Source organism: Leopardus geoffroyi, chromosome X (genome assembly GCF_018350155.1).
Source record: "Leopardus geoffroyi isolate Oge1 chromosome X, O.geoffroyi_Oge1_pat1.0, whole genome shotgun sequence".
Lineage (NCBI taxonomy): Eukaryota > Metazoa > Chordata > Mammalia > Carnivora > Felidae > Leopardus > Leopardus geoffroyi.
In genome coordinates this window covers 58,278,639-58,304,378 of record NC_059343.1, presented here as the reverse complement: position 1 = coordinate 58,304,378, position 25,740 = coordinate 58,278,639, and the positions used below count along the sequence as shown (strand labels likewise).

Sequence of the window (25,740 nt, the reverse complement as noted above, 5' to 3'; positions counted from 1 at the left end):
ACAGTTCCAAATGTGACTCTGGAGCAACAGTTTTGGGTTTTCTCTACAGTAACAAGGGAGTAAGCAACAGTCACCCTGGGAAACTGCCAAGGTGGGTCACTGGAAAAACAAACAGTTCCAGCAACAGAGCAGAGAGAGGAAAGGGTCCTTCCTGTTACTGGGTCTCTCTTCCTCCTATAACCACACCAACCTTCAACCACCAATTCCATGGGGACACTTGCCAACTGAGGGCAAGTCTTCATCCCAGAAATGGAATTCTCAGGAAAGTGCTCCGTCTAGGATACTGCTTGGTGCCCAACAGGGAGCGCACAAGGTGGCAACAAGTGTAGGCAGTGTCTGTCACACCCTCCACCCTGAAGCTTGTGGGATGGGTGGAAGAAGAATCAGGTTCCACCAATTCCTACCCCCCCACACACACCCCCCACTGGCCTTCCCCCATCCCAGTGGTATATCTCTCATGGAGAGAAGCTATAGAGAACCTGCAACACCTCACTGAGAAGGTAAGCTGCCCTTCTTAAGAAACTAAGGGCCCTTGGGGCACTTGGGTGGCTCAGCCGGTTAAGCATGGTTAAGAATCTGACTTAGGCTCAGGTCATGATCTAGCAGTTCCCGAGTTCAAGCCCCCAAGTCAGGCTCTACACTGACACGGAGTCTGCTTCCGAGCCTCTATCTCCCCCTCTCTCTGCCCCTCCCCTGCTTGCGTTCTCTCGCAAAAATAAATAAACATTAAAAAAAGGAAAAGGAAAAAAACCTCAGGGCCCAAACCTATATAATATGTTGCCAGGCTGGAGAAGGAAGGAGAGAGTAGCAATCCAATTAGAATCAAGGAATTTAGGGGATAGACGGCAAACAGGGGACTTGATCTGAACGGAACAGAGGCTCCGACTGGTTAGTCCAGTCCCCAGCACTCTCCCGAGAGCCCGCCCTTACTGGACATGCAGAACTCACACACTCCCTTTGCAAAGAAGCTCTGTGTATTGGGTGCAACAGCTCTGGGGTCTCTATATAAATAATATACAAAACCCAACAGCTCAATGCCTCACGTTAACAAAAATACTAAAAACTTATTAAAAATGGAGCCTGAGGGAAGAGCCCCAACCACTACTGGTGCTAGCCCCAGAGGGGGATTGGGAATTGAGAGGAAAGGGTGGGGCCACATCCAGTGCACAAGCGGTTCTTCCAGGTGGCTCAGTAGCGTCCAAATATGTTGGTACTGGGCTGTGGCTGGGTATCTGTGAAAAATCAGAGATTATCAGGGGTGGGAGACCAAGCAGGGATGTGGGTATGCACGAGGAAAGCTACTCAGGTACCAAGGGAAGGGATGGGTCGCCATGCATCCCCCCACAACCTGGGCCTGAAGCATTCAGCTCGGCTCCTCCCCACATCCTCCTTCCCCCCTCCCCCCTTCCCCCCCATTCAGTCCCCTGGGGTGGGGGGCTCTCTTCGGGGAGGAAAGCAGGCTTACTGGAGAGCTGTTGTTGGAGTTGCCTGACCAAAGCTGCTGTCTGTTGCTGTTGCTGTGTCTGCTGAAGCCCCTGGCGCTGGAACTGAGGAGGAAACAAGGAGTGGAAGATTGAACTTGAACTTTCTGTGTCCTTCCCCATCTCCTGACCCCCTTTTTGGAGCACTAGGCCTTTGTCTCCCACCTCTAACCCTCTGAACACTGTTCCCATCCCAGTTCACTGGCTGTGTGCCCAACCTGGGCAGCTGTCCCTGAGCCAGGGGTCGTAGTCCAGCAGCTACCTGGGGCTGGGACTGGGGCTGGGGCTGGGGAGGGGCCGCCTGCTGCTGCTGCTGTTGTTGCTGTTGCTGCTGCTGTTGCTGCTGCTGCTGCTGTTGCTGCTGCTGCTGCTGCTGCTGCTGCTGTTGCTGCTGCTGCTGTGAAGACAAGAGATACATCTAAGGGGAGCAAAGGAGCGGAGCCCCAGAAGTGGCAGCAGGGAGGGGACCCGGGGCCACTGCCCTCCCTCCTCCCACCAGGCAACTCCCAAATCTCTCCCACCAGGAACCCCGGAAAACAGAAGGGGGAGGGGAGGAAAGCGACTCCTTAGGCCCCTGCCGCTTGCCACAGCCACTCTGCCAGAAGGAATGACCTGGAGGGGCTTGACCTGGAGGCGCTTGCGGCCTCTTCCCCTCCTGAGGCTCTTAGGGCCCAGCTGCCATCACAGGGCCTTACCCGCAGGATCTGCTGCTGCTGCTGCTGCCGGATGTGGTACTGCTGCTGCTGCTGCTGCTGCTGCTGCTGCTGCTGTTGCTGCTGCTGCTGCTGCTGCTGCTGCTGCTGTTGCTGCTGCTGCTCAGGCAGGATGGAAGCCGATCGGACGCCGGCCTGGACGCCCTGCGCGCCCAGCGGTGTCATGGTACCTATTATGGGTGTCTGCTGCAGGGTCTGGTGTGAAAACCTGCAAAGACCAGTGGTCCAAAGGTCAAGGCACTGGAGGGGGGTAGGGACATAGGAGTAGAAGTAGAAGTCCTGGGTCCCTGAACGGAAAGAAACATCAACAAGTCATTTCATTCATTTCTCCTGTCACTAACCAGAAGGACCCCTTGGGTTCGGACAGATTTCGAGGTTGGGGAATAAGGGGCAAAGACAACACCCCATTTTAGTGCCTCATAACCTCCACAGTTAAGAATCTTCCAATCCTGTTTTAGCTGTTTTTCTCATACAGAAACGAAAACCGGCCTCAGCACAAGATAGGCATTCTATAAACACCCACTGAGGTGGTTTCTGTTGCTGTTGATGGTGGTCCACCGATAACGTTCCAGACTATGAAAGATAGGAGTTCTACCGTTCTTGTGCCTTCCCATGTACATCACTGCAACAGGCTACCTACCAGCTAGGCCCCCTTGTCTCTGGTCTTCCTTCGCCTTCCCTATGCATCCTATCCCTGCATCCTATGTTAATCTGTCAACACACCAACACACCATATGGCTTTCCTGATCAAAAGAGCTCTTGGTGGGACTGTATCTCAAGTCTGTATCGGGCACCCAAGGCCCCATACCAGCCTGCCCATCCCTGGCCTGTCTCCTGCTACTGCCCCAGCATGAATTTTACACTCTATCCGAGCTCTTCTTCCTATCCTCCCAGCCACCCCCCTCACTCTGGTTCCTATGTCTCTGTTCATGCTATGTCCTCTACCTGGACTCCACTTCCCGATCCTCCACTCAACAAATCCAAATCACAGCGATCCGTCAAAAGCCAACTCAAGGGGAGCTTGGGTGGCTCAGTTGGTCCAGCATCTGACTTTGGCTAAGGTCGTGATCTCATGGCTCGTGAGTTTGAGCCCCGCTGCTTGGGATTCTCTCTCTTCCCCTCTCTCTCCCCCTCCCCTGCTCTCTCTCTCAAAAAGAAATAAACTAAAAAACAAAAAAAAGGCCAACTCAGATCTAACCCCCTTCGTGAAACTCTCTGATGACTCAGGCCCACGAGCCATGATCTCATACCTTCTCTGAATTCCCATGTACTTCACAGCACACAACTGCGCACCTGATTATCTCTCTCCTCATCGTGTTTTTTAAATGTTTTTCCGTGTCTCATCTTCCCAGCTAGACTAAAAATTCCCTGTGGTGAGGGACTTTGTATTTTCTAAAATCTCTACTCACCTTACCCCATCCCAGAGCAGTGCTGGCCACACTGGCCACACAGCGGGCAGCTGACACATATCAAATACTTATTTATTTATTTTTGAAAAAGAGAGAGAGAGAGAGAGAAGACAAGCAGGGGAGGGGCAGAGAGAGAGGGACACAGAGAATCTGAAGCAGGCTCCAGGCTCTGAGCTTTCAGCACAGACCCCAACACGGGGCTCGAACTCACAAACCGTAAGATCATGACCTGAGCTGAAGTCAGATGCTTAACCTACTGAGCCACCCAGGCGCCCCAATTGATACTTCTAAATTAAAGGACTTTTCCTCCAGTCCACTCCCCAGCATTCTAAATCCTAAGCTGCAAAGCCTCAAGACATAATTCCCATGTCTTAACTAAGGCGTGAGGAGCATTCAGCATGGTAGGAGGGCTGGTTGGCTTGCCTGTTCCAGTGTGGAACTGCTCTACTACTGGCTTGATGACTCCTTACCACACAGTACATCTAAGAACCCAGGATCTTTCCTCATCATAGTTGTGTGAATGATTTCCCCTCTCTGGGCCTTGAAGAAATATCGGGCAAGCGGATGTGAGACTATTGGTCAGCAGGGTCCCTTCCAGCTCCAGCATTTCGCGGCCAGGTAAGTGTTCTTCGCCTTTCTGAATGTTCTGACTAGTCCCGTTACCTCCTGGCATGGGTTTTCCCATTTCAGATGCTCCCTGTCATCTCAGTGTGTCTCCATGGCCCCCACTGCCCTGGGTACCTTTGAGTGGAGGTCAGCCCATGTCCGTAGGTTGGGGCCTGCTGGTGCACATAACCACTGGGCCGCTGTTGCAGGTGGCGAGTAGGATCTACAAGAGTAGGATTGGTAGAAGGGTGGGTGCTCTGATAAGGCTGGCTGGAGTAGCTGGGGGGCACCATGGTACCTGCGGGGCCTGCGTGTTGCTGCAATCCCACATGAGAAACATAAGGAGTATAGCCCTGCAGAGAAGGACAGAGGGGGTCAGGGCCAAGAGTGTGCACAGCAGCCTGCCTTAAGGCCCCTGGCTTGTCACCCTCTGTGCCCTCACCTGGGAGGTCTGCAAACCGTAGGAAGAGCTGGGAGTCATCTGATGGACAGATGATTGTCCCAACATCCCCTGACTCTGCTAAAAGGAAAAAGGAGACAAACTCAAACTCAGGAAATGCTTTCCGCCATCTCGTTTCTCCTATCTCCCACTCTGCAAGTCCTTGTGAAGATCCCAAGTGTGTCCTCAGTCCCGTGACCCTCAAGAGCCCCTCTCCCTGACGGCCCTCCCTACTGCCCCTCTCACTATCTTTGCCTGGAGCTGTTGGCGAAGGCGCTGTCCTTGGGGCACCGCGGGCTGCTGCTGTCGGTAGACAGATGTCTTGTAGGAGGAGGGTTCTAGTCCCATGACTCCAGTCATGGCCGTGGGCATCACTCCCGGGTAAGGTGGTCGGGTTGACAGCTTCTGCATTGGTAATCGCACGGGGCGGTACGGGTCCACACGAGGGCCACCTGGAAAGGGGAGTGGGCTGACCTCTCTAGGCTCCTCCTCCCCCTTCATCCCCTGCTCGGTGTCCAGGTAATCCACAGATCCTCACAGATGTGGCATCTTCCCTCAGGCAGGAGGAACGTTCGGGTAACCCTCCGTCCTAGGGGCTGGCGCTCACCTGCCGGCAGCGGCTGGTTCTGGGTGTACAGGCCTATGGAGCCCTGCCTGTAGCTAAGGTGGGATATGGATCCAGGGTTTGCATGGTGCAGGAGGTCTGGAGGCACTGTCACACCATATGGGCCGCTCCTTCCTGGGCCCATTCCATAGTCCTGTGTGAACAGGAGAGGACGAGGGTGAGTGGACCACAGCGGGATGGGGTGGGGTAAGGGATATCCAGGGTCAAGAGGAGCTAGACCCACGTGGCTAATCTTCTTAATTCCAATGGCACTTCATCCCCACCTCCCTACTCCCGCCCCCAGGAATCAGAAACTGTACAGAATCACGGAGAGAGGGGGGCTGTGGAAGAAGCGTAACAGGAGAGTCGGGGGCCGTGCTAACCTCTGTCTTGGCGGCTGGCTGGCTGCGTTTCTTGCCCTTGGTGGACTTCTTCTTGCGTTCCTCGGTACTAGGTGGAGCGGCCCCAGGTTTGTCAGTTTTGGGGGGCTCTGGAGCCTTTTTCTCAGGCTCGAGCAGGGTGGGAGCAGGGGGCTCCTCATCTTCCGGTGGCAGTGGCAGTGGTTCCAGGTAATAGGCACGGGGCCGGGGCCTCAGATGCGTGTGGTAGAGCAGCAAGCGCTGCTGTTCCTCTCCTCGGGCTACTCGCCGGTCGACCCGGACTGTTCCAAACCAGCCCCAAGAGAGTGGCGCTGATGGCTTCAAGCCTTCAAAAAGATCCCAGGGAGAGATCTTTTGTTTGGTGGAAACCTGTAGACCCTGCTCCAGAAAATGAGAAACAGTGAGCTGCTGAGACCTGGAAAACAGAAGATAGACCTTGAGGACTGGTAAGAGAGGGGGAAATGTCTGTTGGCAGCAAAAGAAGAAAAAAGTCAGGGGTAGATTCAGGGGAGGCGGTGAGAGAAAAGACAGCCGGACACGGATATATATATATATATATATATATATATACACCAGCACACATGCACACTCATGGGGAAGACAGAGAGGAGGGGAGAGGGCGATGGGCAGGGGCAACAGAGACAGACACCGACACTCAGAGGAAGACACTGTCAGAAACAGGAAGGTGGTGAGAGACTAAAGACAGGCAAAGACAGAAGCAGAGACAGGGAGACAGAGAAAAACAGGAAGAGAGAGACAAAAAGGTGAGTGAAGAGACACAGAAAAAAGCAAAGTGAGAATCAGGCAGAGAGAGAGAAAGAAAGAGAGAGAGGGAGGGAGAGAGAGAGAGGGAGAGAGACTCAGAAAGACAGATGGGCCGGGAAAAGAAATGAAGACCATGTATATATGACTGGGTTGGACTGTAGATTTCAGACTCTGCATCCTCCTTCCCCTCTCTCTCTCTGTTCTCCACAATGATTATGGTTACTCAACAAATACTGCAACTGACAGAGGGTACAGAGAAAGTTGTGCAGAGATGGGTGGGTAGGGGCAGAAGAGTGCAGGGATAAAACAGATATGGCAGTTGGCCAGATGGGCGGGGTACAGGCAAGGGTGGAGGCGGCCAGGAGGCAGGTGGGGCAGAGGAAAGAGGAAGACAGGGTGCTGGGAAATGGGTGGTATGTCAAAAGGTGGGTGGGGATGGTGGGCAGAGGTGAAGGGAGAGACTGAGGAAAGAGGATGAGACTCCCAAGATGGGGAGCAGAAATGTACAAAAAGTTCAGTGATCGTGGGACGCCTGGATGGCCCAATCAGTTAAGTGTCTGACTCTTGACTTCAGCTCACGTCATGATCTCACAGCTGGTGAGTTTGAGCCCCGCATTGGGCTCTGCGTTGACAGTATGGAGCCTGCTTGGGATTCTCCGTCTCCCTGTCTCTCTGCCCCTCCCTGCTCACACATACCCTCTCTCAAAAAAATAAAGAAACATTAAAAAAGAAATTGGGTGATAAGCTGAACACCCCTGAGATGGCTCCCACCAGCAGAGCCCGATAGATTCCCTGGCCTGATGAGCCTGTCGCAGCCACAAGGTTTGGCCACAAGGTTTCCCCCCAGAGGGGGAAAAAGGCTAGGTGTGGGGATGGGAGGAAAATGGAACGTGCCTCCTTCTTGAAGATGGAATCGAAGCCGGCAATCTTGTTGCCCTTGGTGTCAATAAGGGAGCCTTGTGGCTCACATGTGATGACATCTCGGGTCTGCTTGGGCAGTGGCAGCAGCTGGCGAACTTTTTCCAGACTGTCCGACTGGCGCTCCCCCAACTCTTTCTGCGGGCAGAGAAAGATGGGATGAGAGCTCAAGGACATGGAAAAAGAGGGATTAGAAGTCTCTGGGGAGAGCCCAGAACCTGGCAGGAAAAAGACACAGAGCAAACCGTCGCCATAAAAATACCAACGAGAAAGTGGACGTCAAAGGGGAGGGTGGGCGGCTCTGGCCAGGACGAAGTCCCTGAGGCTACTCGATACCCCCAGAGTCAGGGGACAGGTAGCCCAGATCCCAGTCCCCTCAAGCCTCGCCCTGGCCTCCTCTACTCACCCGCAGCTTCTTCACCAGGTTCATGTAGGCGCGTTTGTTTTCCTCCATGCTGCCTTGAGAGATGCTAGACATGTCCGCAGCCAGGGTCCCATTGATGAGCACGCTCAGCATGTCCAACACGGTGGTGAAGAGCTCGCTGTGATGAGAAGTCAGGGAGAAAACCCGAGAAGGAGAGAAGCTAAGACACAGACCAGGGCCTCAGGGTGGGACGCGAGTGGGGACACCTACACGGATCGCAGCGGGTCGGCGGGTCGTGCACCTGGGGTAGGGGAAGGGAGTTCCTCTCGGGTAAAAAACTGAAAGGAGGGGGTGGGGATGCTTTACTTGTTGGACTGCATGTCGACAGTGCCGCTGATGATGATCTCCAGGAGCAGCACAGCCCACTCCGTGGTCTGCTGGGTGCTGCGCTGCACCGTGTCAAACATGCCCCCCACCTGCCAGGGCCACAAGTCAGTCAGATGGCTCAGGGGCAAAGGCTAGCATTCAGGGAAAGCTTACATTAGAACCTGGCTTGGCTGCGACTTAGGACACATTAGGCCATGGTCCAGCTGTAGTTATGATTTGTTACGTGATTTCAGGCCAATGACTCAGTTCTTGACACCTCTGAGCCTCGGTTTCCTGACTTCTAAAATGATGGGAGCTGGACGAAAGGATGTCCAGAATCCCATTCAGCGTTCCACAGTGGGTTTCTAGGGCTTAGTATCCAGAATCTGGGACACCGAGGCAGGATCCAGTCCCTCAACCACTTTTAGGTCCTGCATCCTTAGGAGGGACAAGTTAATACTTGAAGACCCAGAAGAACTTGGGCCCTCCATCTCTGTGCCCACCCTCCCCCAGGCAGGGGGCTTCTTTGCGGTGTAATTCTAGTGCTACCCGCTTCTTTCTTGTCCCCGGCTGCCTTCTCACCAGGTTGAGCCGCAGCTTGAGCGCCTCGTGCATTAGCTGCTTTGGTTTGCAGTCATCTAAGTACTGGTCATCTCGCCAATTATTCACAATCTGAGACAGAAACAAGGATAACACATGGCTCAGGGATCTTCTTGCTTCCATCCCCAAACACCCAAGGCATTGATGAGAAAGTGTCGAAGGTTCCTGGTGCACCTTCTCTGCCCTCCCGCCCAGCTCTGCAGTCCCAGAGACCTGTACCTGGTGCACCTGGCTGTAGAGGGAGGTGAGGAGTCCCTCACGCTGCTCATCTTGCCCTTTCAGACATGTCAGCACCAGGGATAAGAAGGGCTGCTGGCTCAACAGGGACATGCTGGAGAAGGGAGGAAAAGAAAAAGAACGGGGGGCACCTGGGTGGCTCAGTTGGTTAAGTGCCTGATTTTGGTTCAGGTCATGATCTCTCGGTTCGCGAGTTCGAGTCCCATGTGGGGCTCTGTGCCGACAGCTCGAAGCCTGGAGCCTGCTTCGGATTCTGTGTCTCCCTCTCTCTCTCTCTGCCCCTCCCCTGCTCACGCTCTGTCTGTCTCTCTAGAAAATAAATAAACATTAAAAAAAAAAAAGAAAAAGAAAAAGAGAAAGAGAAAGAAAAAGAACGGGACCATGGGATAGAAGTCAGGAAACTTCCAACCCTATCACTCCAAGCCCCAAACTCCACTCTCCTAAGTTCTAGCCTCTTGCTCAACCATGCCCACCTCCTACCCTCTGGTTTTCCACTCTTCTGTGGTTTTTATTCCCATCCCTCTGTCCCAACTCCTCACAACTTTTCTTCTTCCCTGGGCCTGCCTCCTCTCCTGTCTACCCCTCAATTCCAGTCCCCTCTGCTTTACCTCTTCTGCTTTTGGCGATCGCGTTCTTTGCGGGAAGAGGACCCCAGATGCTGACCCTTCTCCAATTCCTCCCCAGCAGCCTTTAACACATGCCCCTGGACTGAGGTGGGCAGTTTGGCAATGAGGGGGGCCACCAGCCATACACCGGAGCGCTCGAGAGAGCTAGAAGACAGACGGAGTACACAGGGTTCCAGAGGAGTCAGGCAAGGGATGGGACATTCCATCTTTGAGGGACATGCCTAGTAGCTCCATGAGGCTGAAATAATTTACGCTACCGGAAGAAAAACCCATACGGGGAGGGTTCCTAACACGTTTCTACCCAACCTGAGCACAGGCTTGGTCTTGCTGCTGCTAGGCATGTTGCTTGCAGTGTTTCCAGAAGACGACCCTGTCTCTGCCGACTGTTGGAAAACCTCGATTGTGGCCTTAGCGATGTTCTCTAAGAGGGAGTTCATCTCCTGGGGAGGGTAAAAGGCACAGGGGTGCTAAATAGTGACTGGGGGTGAATGGAAAACAGATGGTAGGAGGGATAGGAGGTGAGGGCAGAGAAAGGCATCGGGAGGGTAACAGGAGGGTAGAGACACAACTCTGCTGGGAGCTGTGCCCTTCGGCACCTCGTATTTCTCCAATTAACCACTGTCTATTCCTTGTATGCCTTCTTACCGTTGTGACCACAGAAACAGCCTCCACCACCGCCGCCGCCATCAACCTTCCCCCACAGCTCAGAGCCCCAACCCTCCTGACCCATTTCCCTATTCATCGGCCCCATGCGTCAGCCATCTTCCCACACTCTCTTATGTCTCCCAGCTCAAGAACCCAAGGGCAGGACACAGGTTCTTCTATGGTAGCCCACCTCCCTGGCACATGGAGCTGGACATGAGCATGGGAAAGAGGGTGCCGGGCACCACTCACATTGTTAGGGGTCTGCTTGATCATCAGCTGCAGTTCCAAGGAAGACTGGCGCATGGTCCACTGGTCCAAGTTCTGTGACAGAGACACCACCCCCACACTAAGTCACCACTGACACCCCCAGCTATTATCACCCCGAGGCCAGTTCCTGATCTCTCATAACCTTGAGACACATATGCCTACGAGTCTGAAAGGAACCTCTGCGTCCCAGTCTTTGGGAAAGACTGCACCGAAATGATCCAAGATGGTTGAAAACCCTATCCTATTTCAATTTGTTTTATGTTTGTATTTTATTTTTGAGAGAGAGAGAGAAGACAGAGCATGAGTGGGGGAGGGGCAGAGAGAGAGGGAGACACAGAATCTGAAGCAGGCTCCAGGCTCTCAGTTGTGGGCACAGAGTCCCACGCAGGGCTCGAACCCATGAGTCGCGAGATCATGACCTGAGCTGAAGTCGGATGTTTAACCAACGGAGCCACCCAGGCGCCCCGAAAATCCTATCCTATTTCAAAAGCGGTTCGAGAAAGGCTTCACATCTCTCTCCAGTCTCCTGTTCCAGAGCCTCACATTCCTTAGCATCAGGAAGTTCTGCCTAACGCTTGCCCTAAATCCTTGATGTGAAAGTTGAAGCCTGCTTCTCCTGTTTTAAACCAGCTGCTCAAAGTCCTTTACAGACCCGAAGGCTACTGTGAGTTAATCTCTCTTTGACATTATCTCCTCTGGGCTGAAAAGACCTCATTCCTTTAGCTCTTCCTACCTAATGGCTTTACTTTCCCACCCCCCAGTTACCCACATGTCTGAAGCAGTACGGCAAGGCAGAAAGGGCACAGGGACACCTGGGTTCCCATGCTGAGTCTAAACTTACTAGTGTGGGACCTTGGGCAAACTATTTAACCTCTTCAAGCCTCGGTCTGTCCCCTCATTGGTCAAACACAGCTACTCCTACCTACTTTACAGGGTTGTATGAATTAAACGAGGAAATGTGCACAGAGGGCTGAGCACGATACTCGGCACAAAGCAGACAGTAACTGGGAGCTATACAGTAGTACTCGTGTTAGTTACCGAGCCGCCAGATAAGTGAGGCCCAAAACTAGGCTTCCCAGATGTCATGCCTCCCACTGATAAGCTATGGTCCCACTCCAGGTAGCTGTGCCCTCACCCGACAGTTTACTCCAGAGTCTAAACCATACGAGCTTGACTTCTAAACCCATGTCGGGGCTCACCACCTTTTGCCCACATCCTTGTTCACCTTCTTACTTGACTCCTTCCCTCTTTTTCTCTCAGGGTTCCCATTGTTTCACCCCAGGCCCGGGCCCCACTGCTTCCTCTAAGACCCCCATCACCTTGGCCTACCTGGAGAATACGCTTAATGCGTTGCCGCTGGGGGTTTTCCCCATCCTCGTTGTCCAGTAATCGATGTGGGTAGCAGATGAGCTGCATGAGGCGCTGAGCCTGGGCGCTACTCAACACCGGGTCTTGTAGGTCATTGCTGTCTTCACACAGTGATTTAAGGCAACGTTCTCCTACCCATTCCTGAAGAAGCTGATAATCAGGGGACTGGGGCAACCAGTAAGTGGGGTAAGGAGTAAGGGGGGGAACGGGCTGGGGTTTGGTGAGGGACACGACGTATGGCAGGAAGGTGGCATGATGGTGGCTGGAAACAGGACTATATTGTATCAAGGCACTTAGGAGGTATGGGGGGAAGGTGAGACTGACCTGTTGGCAGATGCTGCGTAGCACGTACTTGGCATAGACATCCAGACTGGCTGTCTCCACAGAGATGTTGCGGCCACCCTGCCTCCGACCGCCACTGCCCCCTCCTCCCTCCTCCTCTGGAAGTTCTTCTGTTCCTCCTGTCACAGTGAAGCCTGAGCCCTTCAGTTCCGCATCCCCTGTGGTTCACGGGCAGGAGATAGGGAGGGCAGAGTGAGATCTGAACACAGTGTAGAGACCTACCCCAAACCCACAGAAGCAGCAACTCCCCAAATCCTGCCCTACAGGACAGAAATATACTTCCCTCCCTCCTCGCCTCCCCCAAAGGGCAGAGAGACCACCTTCAGGAGAAAGACTGTCCTTTGTAGTTTAGCTGGCACTCCACCCTACACACACTTCTGGCACCACTCCCTTCCTACCCCCATACCAAGTACAAACACAGCCTTGAGAACAGCAAACACAGCTCCATCCACTATGCGGTTCTGGGAGGCAGCCAGCAGGTGGCGGTCACAGGAGGACCGGATTCCTACGGTAGGCTTGTCTGCGGAGGGAGCTCAAATCAGGGGAAGCAAAAGTAGAAATGGCAGGGGGTGGGGTAGCCGAGCTTTCTATTGCCCTGACGCCAACTCAGATCCGGGTCACTTACTCCCATCTGACTGGCAAGGATTGAGTTGAGGTGTCTTGAAAAGGTGGAGGAGGATGCGGCAGGTAAGCCGAGCCCCCGGCTCAGAGTCCTGTTCGCTGCAAGCTAAAAAAAGGAAAACAGAGCCAATTGGACAGGGTGAAGGCAGACCGTAAGTGGTTTTGTGGGCGGTGAGGGCCTGAGAGGGAAGATGAGGTCACGCAAAAGGAGAAATAACCAGATAATGCTGGAGGAGAGGTAGAGAGGCGAACTGTCTTGCAGTATAAGGGGAGTACCTCGCAAGGTCAAAAAAAAAAAAAAAAACTGGAAAGATCAGGGCAGCCGACACCGGGTTAGAAAGAGGCCGCTCCCAGCCTGAGACACACCACAGGACTGGCCTCTGGTGAAAGCAGGGAGCCCTGCACCAAACAACGAGAAACGGGGCCATCGAATGCATAGTAAAACTCGGGGTCCAGAAATTCTAGGGGTTACGGATTGGCAGTTCACCAGCATTAAGGAGTGAAGGGATGGCAGCACAGCGAATCAGATCCTCGAGGAGCAAACACTGGCGAGCGATGAGGATGGCGACAAAGGTAGCCAGGGAGTCGTGAAAAGACAGGTCACTAACCTGGAGGAAAAAGCAGATGGACACCCCAGACTCAGTGTGCAGACAGGGCGCCAACTCAAAATGGTACGCCTCCACTCGATAGCTCTGCCCCCCTACTACCTTGATTACTGTGACCGGTCCCCTGCCCTGGTAACAGTTCCGTGCCCCAGCAGGACCCCGGCCCAAGTCTCACATCCACATTGCAGAGAAGGTCGTTGAAACCACAAGTGCCATTGTTAGAGGAGCAGCACAGGGCCTTAAGAACTCCTAGCCATTCGGCACTCAGTGACTTGCAATAGCCGGTCAGCTCCGCACACAGGATTGCGATGTCATTCACCCTGGGGAGAAGTACAAATGCCCTCAGGAAAGCCCTTGTTCCACAAAACCTCAGACTCGTTAACTTTTCATCACCACCCCAGCAATAACCAAGGTTGCAGTACCTCCCAGGCATCTCATCCCTCCCAAAATCAGGCAGGAGCACGGTGCCCGTTCCTCACTCAGTACGCCCCATACCTATCGGGATCATGGTGCCCCACACAGACGTGCATAAGGGCATTGCAGACAAAGCTGTAGCGGTTAGCAGGGTTCTCACTAAGACTCTTGCCTAGCCCCGTGTATGTGAAGGTGTGAGCTGCAGGGTTCTCCAGAGTGTCGATCATGAACTCGGGCGCCCAGCGCATGTTGGATTCTGATGGCTCCACGTTGCAGTAGATAGTGTTCTTCACCTTGGAGCAGAAGTCACTGCGGTGGGGGAGAGAAAGGAGATAGTAGTATCGAAGAGGATCTGGTGAGGTAGTGGGGATGGTCGGGAGAGGGGAGGAAAGAAAAAAAGTGAGGGACCAGCGACCTTGGGACAACAAAAAGGGAGATGGGACAAAGCAGATGGGTCAGGAAAGGGCCTCAGGGAGAGTAAGGCGCAAGGGCCTCTGCAGGCAGGGAGGAGGACTGTGGGCCCCGCAGAGATGGGCTGGAGGCCAGGCTGATAAGGAAGAGAAGGAGGCAGGCCTACTTTTAGGAACCAAGAACTTGTGGAGAACACAGTTCCCAAATGGCCCTGCAGGGACAGCAGGGTCCCGGGCTGTGCTCTGCTCCTGAGTTGAGTGGTAACAGAAAGGAGATGGGACAGGGTCCTGCTCTCCACTCTCACCTCCCACCTCTCTTACCTGAAGAGCTCCCCAAATTTGCTCTTTAAATGGCTACAGGAGGTGTACAGATCATAGAGATAAGCAAGGATACAGCGTTCTGCAGAGGAGCCATCTGACCGGTTCATCCCATGCTTCACTACACCACACAGCCTGTCACGAGGGAGCAAGGTCAGGAGGTTCAGCGGGTGGTGTGCACGGGCCAAGGCACAAAGGTCCCCACACACGGATGGGCTCATCTAGACTGAGCCCTAGGCTCAAGGCTCTCGGCAACCTTCTCGCCCTGTCCACCCAAACGGCATGCACTTCCCCACAGTGAGAGCCCCCCACGTTCTGCCGAAGCCCTGCTTACCCCTCAAAGACCTGTGCCATCTGGTCCTGGTTGAGGATAAGGCAGGCGTGATAGTGCCGCAGGACAGCCACAATGCACAGGCACAGGCTGGTAGTGTAGCTGCCCACCAGATCCGAGGATTTGAGCAGCAGCTCAGCCTCAACTACGCTCAGTTCATTCAGCAGCTAGCAGAGTGAGTGTGGGGGGTGGGGGAGAGGAAAAAATGAGAAGAGGCCCTACATGGTATAGGTAACCCCTCCTTCCTGCTAGGACACTGCCAAGGCAGGCCTGGGCCCCTTCCTGCTGGAGTTGCCTCAGTCTAGAAGAGCTCTGTTGCCATATGCCACTGTCCTTTATTCTACTAACGACACAAGCCGCATCAATGATCTAACCAGTCTCTAGGATACAATTCTATGAACTCCGCAGTGGGAGAACAGTCTGTGCCCAACGCTCTAATCCATCTCCTAGGCCTCCCTGCGGATCACTTGAGCCTCTATTCCTGCCTTCTTAGCTCATATTCCACTTCACCTTCCAGCCCCCACCACGCTAGCCTTTCTGCCCCTCCAAGTAGCCCCAGGATACCAGCTTGAGCCTCTACTCCTGACCTGGTGGCCCTATCCGGCACAGACTCCTTCCTCCACCCCCGTCTCCCCCACTTCCCCACCTGAATGGCAAAGTCGATGAGGCCACTGATGCTGAGTGAATATTCCATGAGGTCGAAGATGAACTGCACATGCTGCACCAGAGGCAAGTGGTATGACATGCCAAGGGCAAAGCTCGTGATCTGCTCCAGAACATTCCGGGAGACCTGATAAGGGCAGTGTGAGTGAGACGGGAGTGGAGAGAGGTGGGAAGAACCAGGGAAGCAAGAAAGGATGGTGGTGGAAGGGGATGAGACCGGGAGGCTTAGCCTGCCGGCGGGGGGGAGGGGGGGAAGGGGGGGGGCAAAAAGATAAGGAGGAAAGGAAAACAGGGCAGGACGCCAGAATGTGGGAAGGGGGCTGGACTTAGGCCCACACCTGAGCTGTGACCTGGTGTTGGTCATAATGTGAGAGGTGCTGGAACTTAGCAAAGATATCTTCAGCAGTGGGGAAGGCTTCAGGCCGGTTGCGCCTCCGCTTCTGCCCGTCCTCCCCACCTGAGGGGACAGTTGAAATGGACCAGTCAGGACAGGGAAGATAACTAGTTGACTGGGGGTAGGGAGGGGGTATGGAGAGAAGGCTACAGGTGGGGGGAGGGAGGGACAGGGGAAGGAAGGGAGGGAGGAAGGGTGTGAGGGAAGAAAGGAGAAGGGAAGGGAAGGGAGGGTCAAGGAGGGGTTGGGGGAGGGATAAAGGGAAGGGGACAGTGAAGCAAAGGTTTCGAGGACCACAGGCTACGTGGACCTTAGAGGCATACATACAGGGAGGTGCTAGGTCAAGGGAGGGAAGGGAGAGGGAGGGCGGGCAGTATGGGGCTTACTGTGAGGTACCTAAGAATGTCAGGTCTCCAGGATTCAGAGGCACAATAGGAGCAAGCTGGTCTGCAGAGGGGGGGAATGAGGGGGGAAGTTTCAAAAGGACTAGAGCTCTCAGGAGACTCTAAGAGACAGGACATTGGGACATGACTGGGGGTTCCCTGTGCTGGGGAAGGGGAGACTGACTAGGGCACTCTTTTGGGGAGAGCTGTTCAAGGAGCCTCAAACCCACCAGTTTCCGCTGTCCCCTTGCGGTTCAGAACCTTCAGGATATCCTTGGTTATTTTCTTGATGGCATGGCGGGCATCATCTCGCTGCTTTCCCACCCCAAACAGTACGACCAACCGCTGGTTGCACTCATGGCTGCATGACTCCTCCTGCATCCCAGCAGCACCGTCAGACTCCAGCATGGATCTCTTGCCCTCCTCTTAAAAGCATGCTCCATGCCCCTCAGCACCCCAGTGCTCCAGTCCTTCCCAGCACGCCACACCCTCAGGACCAGCTCCAACCCCTCGGCACACTGCTTGGACAGAAACCTGGGCTCAAAATGGATGGTCTCAAGGTGCTTGGGGAACGGTACCTGGGGGATGGGAAAGTGTGTGGCGTACTGCACGTGCCGCGGCTGGTCATAAAGAACCCCGAGGGTCCCTTCTATCTTCTCCTTGGGTGGGGGCTTCACCTCCTTCTCAACATCTGGTTTCTCAGGGGACGGACTGCCCTTCCCCTCACAGGGCATAGTAGGGGAGAACAACTAAGATAAGGCAAAAGGGCAGAACATTTAGAAGAAGAAAAGGGGGCAAGGGGCATAAAGAAACTCCCCAAAGAGGTGTAACAGGAGGACCTCAGGAGCTGAATTCTTCTACACAGGGATCTAACTAACTTACTGAGAAATCAGGCTTCTCCATGTCCTCAAAGAGCACACTGGAACTAGGGTCAATGTCCATAGATTCCGAGAGCCCTGGGTCCTGAGGGCACAGAATATAAGCAAGGTTGCTTTAGCCCCAGGGAGCTGCTCCCCACCATCTAGAAAAGTTGACAGGTAAGTTGGAGAGAGAGACCATGTTGGGAAAAGCAATGGCTCTGTGCTCAGCTTTTGATGGGTCACACAAGCGCCATGGCCATTGCCTTCAGCTTTAAAATGGGTGCAGGCGCCTGGGTAGCTCATTCAGTTAAGCTTCCGGCTTCGGCTCAGGTCATGATCTCGCGGCTCATGAGTTCATGAGTTCCAGCCCCGCATCAGGCTCTGTGCTGACAGCTCAGAGCCTGGAGTCTGCTTCAGATTCTGTATGAGAGGGCTTTGCCAGCCCCAAAGCACTAAGCAAACACCACCCTCGCTATTAGGTAAGAGATTCGCAGAGGACACTGGGAGCCAGATGGGAATGTCAGAAGAAACTGGCTAGCGCAGGCACAGCCCACTCACCTCCAGCTTGCTACTGCTGCTGCCCTCAGCCTCCTTGCGCTCAGAGTCATCAGCGGGGTCATCAAAGGGAGAGGGGGGCCGGGGACCAGGGGCTCCAAAGGCAAGGTCCCCTCGGGAGATGAGAGTGCAGGTATACATGTTGTGGGAGAAAACATCATGTCGAATCAGTTCACAGAACAGCAGTACCAAGTTAAAGAACTCCACTCGTTCACTCTCACTTCGGGGGTCCGCTGCAGGGAGGGAATGAGAAAAAAGGAATTGAGATCACAAGAGATGGGTAGCAAGGGAGAGAAACACACCTAAGGCACAGTGTTCCCAGAGTACCTGAGATAGGCAGGAGGAATTATCCCCCCAAAAAAGAAACACCCCGAAACTGTTGAGGGACAGAGCACAGTTGGTTACCACCCCCTCCTGCCCCACACCCCATCTTGGAAAGGAATACAGTATCCTTGCTGCTATTTATATGTGAAAATGCTTCCATCGTATGTTCTTGTTTTTATTCTTCTCTTTATTTCTTTATTCCATTGAACTGTAAGATGATCAAAGACTAGAATTATGTCCAAAAATCGTTCTGCATAAAGCCCAAGACAGAAATATATACCAGAAACCCTTAGTTATGCTTCCTGGTGACAGTGGTGGGTAAGTGGGTCTAGGCAGAGGTAACCAGAGAGTGGCAGGGGTCCATACTCAGCATGGGAGCCTGGGTATCCAGAAACTGCAGGAGGACATCCTGGAAAATGGGAGCACTGGGAGCCGAAAGGGAGCCAGAGGCAATGGAACCCTTCTCATCTGCAGCTTCTGATTCTCCACAACGCTGTAAGATGAGAGAACAAACCATAGCATTGCTTTTGACCCGGGTCTTTACTTCTCCACGTGTAATGCACGAACTACCACCTGTTTTGCCTCCACCCCAAGCTTTTCACTCCCATCTCTGCTTTGACCTCCATTTTCATTCCTGCCTCCCAACTGAAGCTTTGACTGCTTCCCTAACTCCAGCACCAATCTACTCCTTTCTACTTTGGCCTTATGTCCTCAACTTTCCCTTTAGATTCCCTACCACTTCTTTATTCCCACAACTTTATTTTTTTAATGTTTATGGATTTTTGAGAGAGAGAGAGACACAGAGAGAGAGAAAGAAATGGTGCACAAGTGTGGGGGGGAGGGGCGGAGAGAGAGGGAGACAGGATCCGAAGCGGGCTGTCCGTTGACAGCAGAGAGCCCAATGTGGGGGCTCAAACTCACGAACCATGAGATTGTGACCTGAGCCACAGTTGGATGCTTAACCGACTGAGCCACTCAGGCGCCCCTATTCCCACATCTTTAACTTGGGTTCCACTACCAGCTCAGTTGGTCTCCAGCCCCAGTTGCCCCTGCCCCATCAGCCAATCGCATTCTCTTATCTCTGTCCCCTAACCTCAGCCTCAATCTCGGCCTGTCTCTTCTCCAGCAGCTTGGCGACCACCATAGCACGATGCCGACCAGAACGCTTGCAGCTGACAGCCCACTCACACAGTAATGATACTACGGCATCATCATCGGAAGAGATCTGGAGACCAAAAGGAGTTGGGGGTGAGTAAGGTAGGGCTGAGGATAAAGAACCAAGCTCCACTTTCTTCAAGACTGGACCCCATCTTAACACCATCCTAGGCCCGGTAAGATAGTCTCTTCGGACATCCCTGGTCTTGGTGCCCCTCCATGTCTTCCCCTCATATACACTGCTGCTCTTGCAATGCTTTTTTCTCCTTCTGTTCCCCTTCTCGCTTACCTCATGCCCATCCTTGCTAGGTCCCAATCCAAAGATTCGGTTGCAAAGGGAGTCAAGAGAGTTGCTGAAGTCAGAGCGCTCAAAACTATGGCTGTCCAACACTTCCAAAGTATGGAGCACCCGTCCAATGGTGAAGCCTCAGGAGGAAAAGTGGTAAAGGGGTCTTAACTAGAGACCCGATGCATTCCAACTCTCAGATCTATATGTCCTTACCATTCTTTCCTCAAACATCCTTCTTCCTATCTGTCCTCTGGCACCCACCTGCAGTAGCTTCCTGGCACTTATCAAAAGACCAGCGAACCTCAACTGCCTGTCCTCGCTCCTTGATCTGCTGTTCAATCTCACGCAACTTTGCACGGACCTGCGACATGGAAAAGGAAGGCTTTAAAGATGCACCAAGGCATGCATAAGGCCAGGGCCCAGGCTAAGAGAATAGCACCAGACTCCGAGTCATTATTTCTTTTGTTTTTTTTTTAAGTTTATTTATTCTGAGAGAGTGTGTGTGTGTGAGTGGGGGGGGGGTGCAGAGAGAGAGGGAGAGAGAGAATCGCAAGTAGAATCCCATTTGTGCTGATAGCGCAGAGCCCGACGCAGCGCTCGATCTCACAAACCATGAGACCATGACCTAAGCCCAGATCAAGAGTCAGACGCTTAACAGACTGAGCCACCCAGGCACCCCCAAGTCATTACTGCTGAAAGAGCAATTCACCTTCACATCCCAATCCAGGGGTACCAAGCTTACCTGCTGAGTAAAGGCACTGTTGCCCTCTGGCATGGGCAGGTTGGAGGGGGCAATAGGCAGGTGGTCAAGTGGTGAGCCAGTCTTAATGCGGCTATCAGTCAGTGAGTAGTGCCAAACCAAGGCACTAGGACAACACAGGAGGATGGTCTGCCAGACAGGAACAGCTAAGTCAAACTCAGTTACCATGTCTGTGTCTCCAGAATCCCATTATAAGAGCCAACCCTTAGGTTTCAGATCCAATGTTATTCTGAGCCCTGAGAGTAGTACCATTCCATCTCTGAGCCCCTCCCCTTATCCACTCTCCTAAAAGGCTTTGGGCCTACTATTTCATCCCGGGAAGAAACTAACTGAAAAGGAACCAGCACCCCATGAATGAAAAGCAGCAATCCCCACGCAAGTACCCGGTGCCTGCTTTCACCTCCAATTTAGAATCCCCCTGTTCTCCAGGACAAACACCCAAATCTTCTCAGAATGCTTCTCCCTACTTCCTTGGGCCCACCCAGTACCTACCTGAAGGATACAGCTGAGGCCAAAAACCAGGGGCCGGTGCTGAGGGCACATCAGCAGGTCACTAAAGGGTGTAGAGGGTGTGCTGCTAGTTGGGGGCTGAGGAGTGGGGGTGGTGGGCAGTGTGCTTGTCGACTGAGCAGACATAACGTGGGAGGAGTGACTGCTCACACCATCCAGTTGCAAGGCCAGTCTCCGGGTACAGAAGTAGGCAAGGCGGCGGGAGAGGTATGCAGACTGAACAAATTCCCCCGAGTACTGTGAAGACATGCCGATCAAAACCCCTAGTTCTCCCCATGGGACATGGCACTCACATTTTATTCCTCCTCCTCCAAGCCTCCCTAGACGCCCCCACCCCGCCCCGCAAATCCCAGGCCTTACTCGAAGCAGCAGGGGCAGCAGAAGTTTAAGCAACTCATCTTCTCCTGGACGGATTTTCTCAAAACACTCAAGTACCCAGGTCAGGAACTCATGTCTGTCCAGCATTCCATCCTATGGATGCAAGGGGTGGGAAGAGTATCCATGTACCCAGGGACTGTTAGAGCTAAGGCAGATAAAGTAAATAAAGGAGGAAAAGAACCACGGCTGGGGCAAACTGGCAGGCAGATTCCGTCCTACACTGGCAGAATGTGAGGACAGGCTCCACCAAGGGCTTGCACGACATGCCCTTCTTCCTACCTGAAACATGAACATGGCCAGCTTCTCGTTGTAGTCCCACTGCCGGATTGCCACCTCTACATCATGGGGCAAGGGCCCTATAGTGGAACCACAGCCCCCACTGCCTGCAGGCCCTGGCCGGTAGTATTCAGCCATCTTTTGCAGCTGCTCCCATAAGTACTTGGTGATGATCTGAGTCCACTCTAGGAGAAAGATGGGAAAAGGGCTATTTTATACCCTCTCTCCCCTTAGGACATCTTCTGTCTCCCCTACCCCCCAGTACCCACGCCCCCAATTACCATACTTCTAAAATCGTATTCATCCTCTTGGGCTCTGGTCGAATGCCACCTTCCTAAAGCCTTCCCAGGTGTCCCCAGAAGAAAGTAATCTTTCTGGGGCACCTGGGTGACTCAGTTGGTTAAGCATCTGAGTCTTGGTTTTGGCTCAGGCCGTGATCTCGCAGTTCGTGAGTTCCAGCCCTATGCTGGGCTCCAAGCTGACAGCGCAGAGCCTGCTTGGGATTCTCTCTCTCCTTCTCTCTCTGCCCTTCCCCTGCTCACTCTCTCTGTCTCTCTCTCAAAATAAATAAACTTAAAAAAATTTTAAGTAATCTTTCTGTCCACTGAAGTCTCAAAAAACCTTCTGCTTTCTCTTTTGACAAATATATATACTGTATATATACATACACACACACTTCCTACATATAATTATGTGACTCACACATATGCCTTACCATCCTTACCCGATTATAAGCATCCTAAGGGCAGGAATAAGGTACCGGTCACCTTGATAGCCCAGTACATGCACACAGTGGATAGTCAAGATACCCAATGTTTACCGAGTGAATACAAGATACAGCAGAAGCAAGGAATACAGGGGCGCCTGGGTGGCTCAGTCGGTTAAGTGTCCGACTCCTGATTTCAGCTCAGGTCATGATCTCACAATTCATGGGACCAAGCCCCACGTCGGGCTTGTGCTCACAGCACAAAGCCTGCTTGGGATTCTCTTTTTCCCTCTCTCTTTGCCCCTCCCCCGCTCATGTGCGTGCTCTCTCTCAAAATAAATAAACTTACAAAATAGTTAAAAAAAAAAAAAAAAGAAACAAGAAATACAGAGGAGGAAGGGGAATGATTCCAAGCATCTATCACTCCTTGATGCGATAGGTGGTGGGACCCCTGGTATTAGGAGTTACTCACCCATGAAGGGGTCAACGACATGTCTCTTCTTAACCTTGGTCTCACTGATTGCTGCATAGTAGGCACAGGTCATCTTAATGAGCCAGGCAGCCCGCATCACAGGCACTGTGTATTTGGCTAAGTACCCAAACACTTCTTCCTTTTTACTGAAAATGGGGACCTGGATGGACATCGCAAATAGTGAGACCTCTATTACCTCCACAAGCTGGCACCCACATAGCTTAATCTGAGAATAGGATGGTACTTCGTACCCATGCTCCTAACCTTGGCCTGAAGAAGACAAAACAGCACCTCACCTTTTTGGCTAGTTGTGTGAGTGGCTTGGTGCCAGCCAGGTCAGTGAACCAGGTGTTAATGGCACTCTGTGATCGCGCAGTCACCAGCCAGAAGTTGTCCTTTTGGTTCACTTGGGGCTTCCTGCGACCAGTGTCGGGGAGGGTGTTACAGCGTAACTTTTCTGCAATGATGCTGCTGAAGTTGGAACTGATCTGAGGGAATAAAAGTATACGTCAGGGTGGGAAAGAAGGGGCAGAGGGGTGGTCATGCCTTTGATGGGCAAATGCCAATGTGGCAGCATTAGGTTACGAAGGAAACCTCAGCCATTTAGGTCATCCCTTCAGGTCTTCCTAACCCAGGGCCTTTGCTCCCTCTCAGATTCTTCCAGCCTTTTCCCCCAGCCTGGCAGGGTTGTCTCACCTTGGCAGGATTGAAGTTGACGTTCTTGGCACTGCCATGTTCATCCCCAGAGACGGCAGGCTGGTTATTGAAACCTTGTTTTACATTCAAGGCCGTCAGTTCATCCTGAGGCAGGAAAACGTCATTTTAGCTTTTTTTCCCCCTTGGGGGTGGTGGTGGTGGGAGAGGAGGGCAGGAGAAGAGAAGGGAACAACGGGGGAAAAAAAGGTAGGAGGAGGATTCTGAGTAGAACAGATTGTTATTTAAAGCTAGGCCCTTATATTCATTTGGACCCCACCCTCACCCCCACAGCCACTAAGATTTCCAATCACCCAGCGCTCTCTCAACATCACTCTTCCTTGCGAGCTTGCGAGCAGCTGCAGCTCACCAAGCTGCCTCAGACAACTTTCTGAGGTGTGTGTGTGTGGAAGGGGGCGCCTCCAGCGTGGCCCCTACATCATTCCCTGTTCACACCCGGGAACCCACCCCCACCACCCAGGTCGCACTCTCCCACACCAGCCCACTTTACTCTTACCCCTTTTGGGACTTTGGCTCTCACCAAACCGCCCCGCCCCCCCTTCCCCAAACCATCAACGCTTCCTCTTATGCCGATCGCTTGCCTCAGGCCCCTCCAGAGCCCCGATCTTTGAACGCACCTCCTTCTGTTTGGGATCTTGAGGGTACACATCGGGAGGCCCCAGCCGCGGCCGCTTCAGGGGCCGGTGTTCGTAGCTCAAGATCCCGAAGGCCGCCATCTTGCCCAGCCCGTAGCGCCAGAGGCGCCAGCCGGGGCCGGCGGACGGGGGAGGGGGAGAGGGAACCGAAAAGGGGGGCGGCGGTTGGGAGGACGGCAGCCGAGAGACAACAAGGGGCACGTTAGAAACTCTCGATCGTTGCCGGAAACTACCGAGGGGAACCGAGGGACGCCGGGAACCGTCGGACAATACCGACTGCAGCGGGGGCGGGGCCCAGCCCGGCGTGGGGCGGAGCTCCGCGGCCGCGGAGCATTTGGGCCCGCGCGGCTCAAGATCGATTTCATTCCCCAAGTATCTGCGAAACGTCCTCGAGCCGCGCAGTGTGCCGCGGGGTGCGACCCCTTGAGGCGGGAGGCGGCCGCCGCGCCGAGCTCTAGCTGGAACTGGGTTCCCCATGCCTCACGCAGTTCTTGGCTTGGAATCGGTGCTCAAGGGTATTTGCATTGGTGAGGAACTCTGCCTTCTTAGTAAAAACCACTTCTTCGTTTCTGAGTTTATGCATCTGAAAAATGGGTGCACTGTTCCCTCCTTGAAAGGCTATTGTGAAGATTAGAAACTGTTTGCATAAGAAAGCACCTATTAAACCCTGAAAGGCCAGCTCTAATCCCTCAAGGTCGTTAGGTTCTGGCACTGAGGTTCTTAACCTTTTCTGGTGGGCAACTCCTTTAAGATGCTATAGACGCTATGGCCCTTCTTCCCAGAAAAATGCAGGTGTACAAAATGTTACCTACTTTCCAGGGAGATTCTTAGAGCCCTTTAAAGCTTATTGATGCATCCCCTAAGTGTCCATGAACTCCAGGTTGAGAAGAACACTCGCTCTATCGAAAGAGGCACCTACTAAGTGTCAGATACTTTCCAGACATCATCTCCTTTAATCTGCAAACAGCCCCACTGTTAGGGATTGTAATTGTCTCCATCTTGTGGATGAGGAAGCTGATTTTTCAAAGAGTAGAATTTCACTTGTGCGATATTATCCAGGTACTGAGTAACAGAGCTGAGACTAAGATGTCTCCTTGACTCTTGGGCCAGTACCCTTTCTGCAATGGCATCGCCCGTTAAAAGACAGAGTGCTGGGGCGCCTGGGTGGCGCAGTCGGTTAAGCGTCCGACTTCAGCCAGGTCACGATCTCGCGGTCCGGGAGTTCGAGCCCCGCGTCGGGCTCTGGGCTGATGGCTCAGAGCCTGGAGCCTGTTTCCGATTCTGTGTCTCCCTCTCTCTCTGCCCCTCCCCCGTTCATGCTCTGTCTCTCTCTGTCCCAAAAATAAATAAACGTTGAAAAAAAAATTAAAAAAAAAAAAAAAGACAGAGTGCTATAATAAAACTCACAGACAACAATTAAAAAAAAATAAAACTAGCAAATAAATAAAAGTAACACTAACAAAATGCTATTGAAGCACAGTAGAAAGACAATATTATTTCTGACTGGGGAGAGGAGAATATACTGGGGGAGGTAACACTTCCTTAACCCTAAGGAATTTTAACCCACAGAAAATTAAGGTGCGTTAGAACATAAGCACAGTGCCTGGCACATATTTAGGGCTTAATAAATGTTTGCTAAATAAACAATTTCTATAAACAGCATCTCCAATCAGATCTTGTGTTTGGGGGAAGAAAAATCTGGCAATAAGATGAAGAATGGGTTAGAGAGCAGAGGGCCTTTAGAAAGGGAGACCAGTTAGTGGGTTCTAGGAATAATCACAACTACAGAGCATGAGAGGCTGACTTTAGCACAGTGGCTGTGCTCATGGAAAGGAAG

General features: G+C 52.9%; 1 protein-coding gene across 2 annotated transcripts; it reads right to left on the bottom strand.

Annotated features, from left to right (window-relative positions):
• Window positions 1–956: 956 nt before the first annotated feature.
• On the bottom strand, window positions 957–24,211 carry MED12 (mediator complex subunit 12). Of its 2 annotated transcripts, XM_045472906.1 has the most exons (45): window positions 23,886–24,211; window positions 23,251–23,355; window positions 22,851–23,042; window positions 22,555–22,714; window positions 21,380–21,561; window positions 21,083–21,193; window positions 20,705–20,959; window positions 20,195–20,341; window positions 19,714–19,813; window positions 19,453–19,589; window positions 19,102–19,233; window positions 18,375–18,501; window positions 17,688–17,917; window positions 17,152–17,232; window positions 16,848–17,018; window positions 16,500–16,644; window positions 16,283–16,333; window positions 15,831–15,949; window positions 15,476–15,619; window positions 14,833–14,996; window positions 14,502–14,633; window positions 13,852–14,079; window positions 13,532–13,676; window positions 13,239–13,359; window positions 12,756–12,857; window positions 12,537–12,650; window positions 12,113–12,288; window positions 11,750–11,929; window positions 10,403–10,474; window positions 9,815–9,948; window positions 9,491–9,652; window positions 8,865–8,976; window positions 8,628–8,717; window positions 8,046–8,155; window positions 7,722–7,857; window positions 7,292–7,453; window positions 5,636–6,010; window positions 5,256–5,406; window positions 4,904–5,100; window positions 4,652–4,729; window positions 4,345–4,562; window positions 2,177–2,402; window positions 1,744–1,878; window positions 1,466–1,547; window positions 957–1,232 (listed from the first exon to the last, which is right to left on the bottom strand). In XM_045472906.1, the coding sequence occupies exons 1-45, from the start codon at window positions 23,982–23,984 to the stop codon at window positions 1,189–1,191; spliced, it is 6,534 nt and encodes a 2,177-aa protein (XP_045328862.1). In that variant the 5' UTR covers window positions 23,985–24,211; the 3' UTR covers window positions 957–1,188. The 2 variants fall into 2 exon arrangements, with proteins under 2 accessions (XP_045328862.1, XP_045328861.1); XM_045472905.1 differs by lacking the exons at window positions 957–1,232; window positions 1,466–1,547; window positions 1,744–1,878; window positions 4,652–4,729 and having other exon boundaries at window positions 2,249–2,402; window positions 4,345–4,432; window positions 4,895–5,100; window positions 20,705–21,193.
• Between the last annotated feature and the right edge of the window lie 1,529 nt (window positions 24,212–25,740).